At 37.1% G+C, this 10,000-nt stretch overlaps 1 protein-coding gene across 1 annotated transcript in view; it reads left to right on the forward strand.

Moving 5' to 3' along the window:
- Nucleotides 1-10,000, forward strand: part of LOC122814305 (nuclear factor 7, brain-like) — a 530,904-nt gene that overhangs the window by 156,748 nt on the left and 364,156 nt on the right. The window contains exon 3 of the mRNA XM_044086892.1: nt 1,006-1,206. Coding sequence (XP_043942827.1) covers nt 1,006-1,206 — 201 coding nt within the window. The remainder of the gene's footprint in view (nt 1-1,005; nt 1,207-10,000) is intronic.

The following is a 10,000-nucleotide window of genomic DNA, read 5'->3' on the forward strand; positions in this document are numbered from 1 at the left end:
TCCCTGTTGTTGCGTGGGTTTCCTCTGGGTGCTCCAGTTTCTTCCCACATCCCAAAGACATGCTGTAGGTGGATTGGACACTCTAAAATTGGCCCTAGATGTGAGTGCGTGCGTGTGTGCACCTTCTGTGGAAGGTTGGGCGCTGGGCTGGCAACTCAACACCATAAAACTCCACTGCCAATCATGAGCAGACAGGTGATCCACTGTGGCGACCCCTAACCAGGAAAAAGCCAGAAGAAGAAGCAGAAATACAGAAGGTAGGGAGCCAATATCACCTGCATAGGAAATGCATGCAGCTTTAACCTCTGACTTGCTATAATTTAAGAATAGCACTATAATGTTTGACCTCAGACTTTGACTAGATTTACTGATTTTTTTCTTATTTTCCTCATGAAAATGGACCTGTTCAAGTCTGTACAAAGATTTGTTATTACTAACTACATGGGAAGTGCTCCTCTTTGTGGCTATCTACTTTGATTTTAATAGTCACTAATATTATTTTTAATGTTTGAAAGCTGAAAGGTTATTTCACAAAGAAAACTGACGTCTAAATTTAACTCCATTTGCACAGAGGCTAATTCTTACAAATTATCTCCAAGCTAATGTCCTACACTCACCATGTATAATTCTGGAAGGAAAGGTGGGAAATGATGTATAAAGCAAATAAAGAAGCAGATTGCAAATGCAACTGAGCGGAGACAAGCAAGATGCACAATTTCTTTTTGTTAAAGTGACTGAGGTTGATGAAAACTATGCACAATAGAAGATGATGATAGGGAAAACAATAAAATAGATTAACAGTGAGGTAAACAGAACTGCTTTGGATTGGGTAATTTAAACATTGTTATGAAATGCTTTTCTTCTGATTTTTATTTAATGGCAATACTGATAGATAAACATAATGAAAACTTTCAACAAAACAGTAAATGTTGAAAGATAATGAGACATTTTTTGTGTCCCTGTAGTTGTGAATTTTCCATCAGTCATATTTATCTTTCTTTCCAGGAAAGTGCTCATAATTTTGAGCAACATATTAGATCAGAGTTCTGCAACCTGCATCAGCTTTTCTTTGACAAGGAAAAACAACTAATCCAAGAGGTGAAGGAGGAAGCAAAAGGAATTACTGGAGAGACTGGTACCCCTGCAATGTGGGCACCAGACTTTGAATTTCAACAGAATATTATAGAGAGAAAGCATTTTATAGAAGTAAGATATACTCTTATCTAATTTCTTGTTTTCAGTCTGTTGTAGCAGCATTATGAGAACTGTAAAAATGGTCTTTTCATACTGCCTTCTTCCAGCATGCATTTAGACAAATTATGCTTGATAGGCTTATGGTGTCATTATGACCACAAGTTATTATTTATCATTATTATTGCCTTCAGGCTATAATAGTGAATATGTACAAACTTTGCTTTTTAGTAGTTTGTGACATCCTGAGTAATGAAATCCAAATGGATTGGTGAAGTATCTTTCAACCACTTAGTACAAGAATTCTGAATACAGTAAAAAATAAGTAAGGGGCAAACACCCATAACCAGAGAGAGATGTTAAAAATCTCTTAAGACAGTTGTTAGAATAACAGGCTTTGCATTAGTATGCATTTTCTGAAGGATATCTGAAACTTAAATGTGTATCATTATGGAGTGATTTTCATCATCAGTGATTTGCCAGAAGACTCATCATCTTCTTTCGGCTGTTCCCATTAGGGGTCGCCACAGCAGATCACCTATTTCCATTTCTTCCTGTCCTCTGCATCTTGCTCTGTCACACCAACCACCTGCATGTCCTCTCTCACCACATCCATAAACCTTATCTTAGGTCTTCCTCTTTTCTTGTTACCTGGTAGCTTCATCCTTAGCATCTTTTTTCCCAATATACTCAGCATCCCTCCTCAGCACATGTCCAAACCAACATAATCTTGCCTCTCTGGCTTTGTCTCCAAACCTTCCAACCTGGGCTGACCCTCTAATATACTTATTCCTAATCCTGTCCACCCTCGTCACACCCAGTGCAAATCTTAACATCTTTAACTCTGCCACATCCAGCTCAAACTCCTGCCTTTTTGTCAATGCCACTGTCTCCAACCCATATAACATAGCTGGTCTCACTACCCTCTTGTAGACCTTCCCTTTTACTCGTCTGTCACAAATCACTCCTGACATTCTTCTCCACCCACTCCATCCTCCTCACCATTACTCTGAACTATTGACCCCAAGTATTTAAACTCATCCACCTTTTCCACCTCTACTCCTTGCATCCTCACCATTCTTCTATCCTCCCTCTCATTCACACACATATATATTCTGTCTTAGTCCTGCTGACCTTCATTCCTCTTCTCTCTAGAGCATATCTCCATCTCTCCAGGGTCTCCTCCACCTGTTCCCTACTCTCACTACAGATCACAATGTCATCTGCAAACATCATAGTGAATTGCCAGAAGACTACTGAGGAAAAAATAAAAAATCAGTGATAATGGAGAACACTGGACCATGCACAAGTCAAGTTCAATAATGAAAATGTCAGTATTGCCTCTGTCACTACCACACCAATATAACACTTGGGAAGCTATTTTTTTAATCCACTTAAAAAGTTAATAGAAAATCAGCATGCATTTTACAAACATTAAGAAGTATTACACTCTAACTTTTGTCACTACTGAGTGAGTGTACACCTTGGTTATTTCCCGGAAAAACAAAAATTTCAGGCAGGACAGGGCAAAAATAGGAGGCAAAATCACATATGTTAAAAGTCAGTAGTACAACAGGCTTTGCAATCAATACACATTTTCTGAACTAGAAAGTTCTAATATCTGACATTGACTAACTGTAATTTTCAGTGGTTTACCAGAAAATCAAAACATTTTATGAGGGGCAGGGCAAAATCAAGGCTGTTCTGTAGAAACGCACAACCATAGAAATGTTTATATTAGTGTTTCAAGCAAAGGATTGCATCACTACTGATTTTTTAACTTTGCTGTTTTTTGTTCTGATATGGCTTTTTGTAAAATACTATTTGTGATAAGGTTTATCTTGTTACAGCAACAGTGAGCAGCTGTCAAACTGCACATATGCCATAGCATTCTAAGCAGTACGCAAAAACACTACTGCAGTCCAGTGTTCTCCAGTATCACCCAAAAGTCTAGACATTTTGTGAAATTCTGAATAGAAGAGGGATATGAGTTCACTAACTCTTACAACAGTGTCTTAAATGGACTTTTTATTTGTTTGTACAATATTGATGGGCGTATAAACCATTCTGTTTCTAGCCAACACACAATGATAAAGATTAGTTTTGGTGGCTAAATGTTAGTTATTGTCCTCAGCCCTAGTATGTATAGGATACCACCTGCCTATGAAATAATAAAGGACAGAGGGACCTAGAGTGTACCATTATACAGATGCACATGTTAAGTATCCAACATGGATTCAGCAGCAATAGAGTGGAGTTCTTTCCTTACAACCCATAAAGGGAAATGAGGAAAGCCCCCTGTGGCATCATGGTAGCATTACCTCTGAAACATGCCAATACTAGAAATGTTTTGCAAAAGTAGACTTATTCACCCGTATTCTAAGTAACGCATAAGAACGGAATGGAAACATATTCATGAAGGGAACATCATGTTTCCATTCCGTTCTGATGCATAGGACTGTCACATTTCTAGTATTGGCATGTTTTGTAGGTAATTCTACCATGATGCCACAGGGGGTATTTACGTGTGCCGCCATTTATTGTTTATTTACTGCATGGGACTGTCACAGGGTGTTGTGCGTGTTTTATATTTATGTTGTGCAACATACTCCATTGTTGCTGCTGTTTTACCTAGTTTAATGTTTTGGTCTCAATGATGTGAGACTCGATGTTGTGTTACTTATATATATATATATATATATATATATATATATATACTCATTTTCTTCATTTTCACAGTAATCTATACATTTCAAAACAAAGCTAAGGTAAATGACTTGAAGGTTCCAAATATAACATGTTGTTAGTCTGCAGTAGTTTTGGAAGTAAAGACCCATAGCCTCTCTTTTTGCCATATGGGAGTCCTCCAATCATTTGCACAATCAAACGTTTTCAACATATCATGTTATAAACATTTTCCAACCAATAAACCTATACACCATTCACAGCTCTTTTATTGTTGCTTGATTTTCAAATCTCTCCAACATTCCTTTCTTCCCCATCCCTCTGGGTACCCATCGAATAGGTAACGGCTGCAAACATTTCATTTATTGCAAATATTTCATTTTAAGGGCATGCATCTTAGTTCTTTTCTCTGTCTAACAAGCCCACCTCTGGTTGCTTTTTTCAAAGGTCAGCCTAATCCTTGATTTTCACGTTCTGGTTATCTATTTTTGGCTGCTAAAATAATCATAGATTGAAATCCTAACATTCTAATTTCCCTGCTCCGACGTAGCTGCATCATCTTTTTAGTAACTTCCACTTTTTCACTCAGAATCTGCTCTGAGGTATTTTACAATACAACTTTAAAGTCCGTCAGCTCTGTACATTCCTCAAAAACCATACTTCTTCTTTCCCCTCTTACTGCCCACACTCCTAATAGTTACTCAGAACTTAAGGGAAGATTTACTTGTGGAATAAAAAAATATCCAAGTAAGCAACTCCATACAAATATTCTGAACCATCTTGTCTAAGTCATATTTTCTGAAGCCCTGAGCAATTCCTCCAGATTAATCCTTTGTAATTTGTTCATCAGAACGTTTCTCCAAATCCTACCTTAATGTTTTCAATTATCATGAGTAAATCTATATGCCATAGGAATTATCTGTTTTTATAGCCCTGTTTGTTCTCGGTTTGTAGTTTGATATTGATTCAGCTGCTTTGCAAACTACTTAATTTCAAGCTGCAGTCTTTTCCATTGCTTTTGAATTCTTACTTACGCTCCAAGATGCAAATCTTTTCATATTTTGTAGTTACTGTTATAGCAGTATGCCTGTCTACTGATTTCCGTCCATCATTTCCTTTGCTCTATGTTGACTGTAATACACTAGTAACAAACTTGAGGTACGTACTATGCTTTTTGTCTTTCTGCTGATCAGCAGCTGACTTGGTGGAAGATGTTACAGTGCAGCATTCCTACATTCCAAAATCTCAAGTGGACAGTTTAGTTTTTGTATTTGTTAACAGGGTAAGTGAGCTGATCTTCGACTCCATTTCAGTGACAACCCAGGCCATAATGGCAAAACACAGTGAAGAAAATCTAACACAGGTGATGTCACATGGAACAAGTCCCCAGATTAAGGAGTAACAGATGGAGCTGGAGGAATCTGAAGACTTGCCAGATGATGATGCCCTGGTGCCTTCTGTATGAAACTGGTACAAAAGTTCAGTTGAAGCTGCACAGCAAGGGAGGAAACAGGAAGCAGTGGCAACTCTGATACAGTAGATGTGGAGAGATGGGCCATTGAGTTCTCATATGAAGGAGAGCAGATGATGCAGGATCTAAAGAGGATATGTCACAGGAAGATGTTCTACAATTTTCTGTAAAATGCCTGCAGGAACTGTAGAACAAAGAATGTGCTTTCAGTTTAGAAAATGATATAATGGAAGAGCTGCTTGATTTAATAGAGCTGGAGAGACATTTGAAGATCGATGAAAGAAATAGATTACAGAAAGTAAATAAGATCCAAAATGTTAGAAATCTGATAAAACAGATGAGCACAGTAATCAGGACTATTAAGAGACATTCATGTGATAAAATAGAAGTAAATAAAATATATTACTGTGCAGCTACATTAATAACAAAAAAAAAAAAACACAGAGCATTAAGGCAAAGGAAGGGAAGAAATAAAATGCCACCATGGAAGCATTGAGTAGAGAATGCTGTAAAGCAATTAAGACAAGAAGTATCATTGTTAGAAGAAAATAAAAGAGGGAACAGATCAACAAAAATACTTAGCAAGATAAACATAGTAAAAGCAACGCATAGTGTCAAAACAGACTAGGATCTATAATACAGTATTGTAAATAATCGACTACATCACAGACAGGAAAAAATAAACTTAGACAATATACAGATAAATATAAAAAAAAGTATAAATAAACAATTCAACTGATAACCCAAGAAAGTTTTATAGAGAACTGGGAAACAAAGCAAAAGGAATAGAAATACCACTAAAAAGAAGAAATAGACACATTTTGGTGAAATATTTATGAAGACCCTGTGGAAGATAACAAAGATGCTGAATGGACAGAAAAAATAAATGAAACAGTAAGGAGTTCAAATGTAGAGGGTATGAAATGTGGATAAAGTAATGGCCAGAGAAATTGCAACAAAACTATAAAGAGCTACTAAATGGAAAACTCTAGGCCCAGATGCATTACCTAACTTCTAGCTAAAAGTATTAACATCTTTACACATAGATTTAGTCCTGAGTAAGAATTATTTATGGGCACATCCCAAATGTACATGAACCTGATTAACAGCAAGAAAAATGATAGCCCTTAAGAGTGAACCTAAAAACTATAAAACAATAACTTGTTTTCCAACAATTTAAAAAATATGTACTGGAACTGACGGAGAAAAAATTTATAGTCAATGAGAAAAAAATCAGTCATGGCATACAACAAGAGTAACAAACAATGTCACATAGAACAAAGGATCATTTGTTGCTAAAAATTTACAACAGAGAATTGTAAGCATGGGAAGAATCTAAGTATGGTATGGATAGATTCCAAAAAGAGCATTCAACAGTATCTCACATTTATAGGTTCTTAGGTATATACTAGCCTAATGTCCACCAGTACCTTTATAAGTCTAGCAACCTAATTGTGTCCCTGTGCATCATGGGTGTTTATTAAGAGGTGGCTTGTTAATGATAAAGTTTCAGGAGGTTATGTATGTGGGGAGTATGTTAATTTTGGCAATACTGTCTGCTGCTATCTATCAGAGATTTGGTGGCCAGACCAGGGGTGAATTTCCAATTTCCCTTTCATTGTTCAGGGGTATGCACAAATAGGTTTAGGGATGCACTTTGTTATACATAGATGGGAAGCCTGTTCCAGATCATGGGGATCCTCTGAGACACATATCTGTCTTACCAAGATGTGTTATTTATGTCACAAGTAAAATTTCAATCCATGGATCTAGGTTCTGTTGCTGTTTGCTGATGTTCAAAAGGTCCATCAGAACAGGATCAGAGTATGTTTTGTATTCCAGTCATAGATCACTTCTCAGTAACCTGTAGGAGACTGAGTATGGTGACAGGGCTTTAAGGTGATCCATACAGGACAATGTGTTTCTACCCTGGATTCTCCTGGAAAAGAATCTTTGTGGGCATTTCAACTGTTGCATATGTCTGGTCAGGTACATTCCAAAGCAGGCATTATACTCAATTATGGGTATGAAAAAGGCCAAATAAAATGGCTCTGTGATCTCCTTGGAACTGGATGCCATACTCTTACTTATAAGTTGGGTGACATAGAATAACTTTTCTTACTACCTTGGCCATATGTTGGTCAAAGGTCAAATTATGGTCTACACACATTCCAAGATCCCTGACTACAGCATCAACTCTAAGGGGTGTCTTACTGATGGAGTAATTAGCCTGAGTAGCAGTTTTTCCAAAAGGCACTATTATGCATTTCTTGGCACTGAGTTTTATTCTGTGACTTTCGCAGAACTCATTTGTCTGTGTTAGACCCTCTTGTGAAATGTTTGTGTCATGGGGAAATCTATGATAGCTCCCAATTTGTAGTCATCTACTAACTTGGTCAGCCAAAGGTCCTTGACATAAACTTTTTCCTCTGAGAAGTAGATGCCAAATAGGAGTGGTCCCAGCATGGAGCTCTAAGTTATGATAGTGGTGACCAGTCTTTCAGTGGAGGTGGTCTTGCCAATCCTGACTTCTTGGATCCTCTCTGTCAGCCAGCTGGCAATCCTGTGAGTTATGTACAGGTTTATGCCCGGTTCAGTGAGTTTGTCAACTATACCCAGTGAGGTATTGCACTGAATGTCTTAGCCAGGCCCAGGTAGGTGGTATGCAGTGTTTCTCCTTCATGGACAAATAAATGTTTACAGATGTATAAAGTACATTCTATATTGATTAATTGCAAACCATTGTGCATTTAAGCCATGAAAATAGGCAAAGTATTATCCTATGGAAAAAATCAGTGATATTCCAGGGTGATTCTCTGTCAACACTGCCTTTTTGTTTTGGCCTTAATCCAGTAAGCTCTTTTCGTACCAGATTAGGCCATGGCTACAGTTTGTCTTTTAGAAAACAACCATGTTTAAAGACTTCTTATTTACTTTTTGTGGATGACTTAAAACTCTATAGTTCATCAGATGAGCTAAAAGCACAACTTGAAGTGGTTAAAACTTTCTCAGATGATATAAGAATGATCTTGATAAATGCAAAAGCAATGTTAAGAGTAGGAAAGCTGTAACACCAAGAAAATATCAATTTGGGACAGGAGTGTGATATAAAGGAGGTTGAGCAGGAGGGAGTGTATAGATAATTGGGAACTCATGAAGGATCTGCAGTAAATCATGAACAAATGCAAATGAAATTCACTAAAGGATACTTCAGAAGACTAAAACTAATGCTGAAAACTGTCTTGCCATCTAGGAGAAAGGTCAAAACCATAAATCAGTTTGCTCTTCTTGCTCTAACGTACAGTTTTGGAGTACTTGACTGGATGCAAAAGTCAGTTGGATAAGATAACAAGAAAAGTTTTCATGCTTATCAAATGATAGAGAATAATTAGTGTACACCAAGATTGTATATTATTATTCTAAAGGATGTATGAGTCTCCTCAAAACGGATTACTGCAGTCCTGGAACTCCAATCATATCTGCTGACCTCAGCACATCCAAACATAGTGAAAGTTTTAAAACATAAGGAAAAGAAGTCTAAGATTATTTCGCTGCATAGTTTAGCAGAAGCATTTCAGTATCATGCAGGAGTGGAAAACAAACCAGAAGTAGACAAAACTCAGACAGCAACTGAATGTGCCAAAAAACAAAAGAAAAATATCAGGAGAAGGATAAGATGGGAAGAAAAGAGGTGTGATGAAAAGGCATAAATGTCATGACAAGTACTGAGATCTCCTAGAATAACCTCATGTCAATCATTTTTTGACACAGCAATGGTTAAGGAGAGGTGAACTGAAACCAAAAAAATGAAAGGTTAGTAATGGCTGCTCAGACAGTGGAATACATACACATTGGCTTACAAAGTCCATTGAACATGTGGGAGAAATGGACAAATGTAGATTCTGTAAAACAATGGAAATAGTTGCACATCTTGTTGCTGGGTGGGTTACACTCATGACAGATGGCGTGTATACTGAAAGGCATAATAAAGTGGCAATACTGTTGTACTGGCGATTGTGCAAATATTACAATATTGAAGCAGTTGAGAAGCATTGGAAACATGGACCATAAAGCACTGTGGAGAATCATGAAGTCTATATCACATGGGATCACCCATTAACAACAGTTCAAAAACTAGATGACAGAAAGCCAGATACAGTAGTCCATGAAATATCAGTCCATGAAAAAAGATAATTGAAACACCCAGTGATTATAGTTTCTTACATACAGAGGCACAGAAAGTCTTAAAATATCAATATTTTCTGGCAGAAATTATAGCAGTGGTAAAGAAGACTGTCACTAATAGTAGGAGTAACAGGTCTCAAAAAAAAAATAATTCACATTTGTATTTAAAAATGCTGCCAAAACATGTAACTCCAAATGAAATACAGAAGGAGTCAATCCTGGGCACATTAAGGGTGATGCAAGAGCACTTTTGGCTAATACTAAAGATAGAAAGAATACTAATTTCACAAGCTTTATCATACCCTGGCATAGGAATGGGGTCCAGTCCCTTCATGCTATTAGAAACCCAAAAGACTTAGGGAAAACTAAACCGAGAGTAAAACTATGCAAATACAAATGGTTAACAAACACATCCAAATATAATTGCCATTTAAATGTACGTTTCTATGTAAGGTGGAAAGCTTTGGT

This window comes from Protopterus annectens, chromosome 10.part0 (genome assembly GCF_019279795.1).
Source record: "Protopterus annectens isolate FY-2018-M chromosome 10.part0, PAN1.0, whole genome shotgun sequence".
NCBI lineage: Eukaryota > Metazoa > Chordata > Ceratodontiformes > Protopteridae > Protopterus > Protopterus annectens.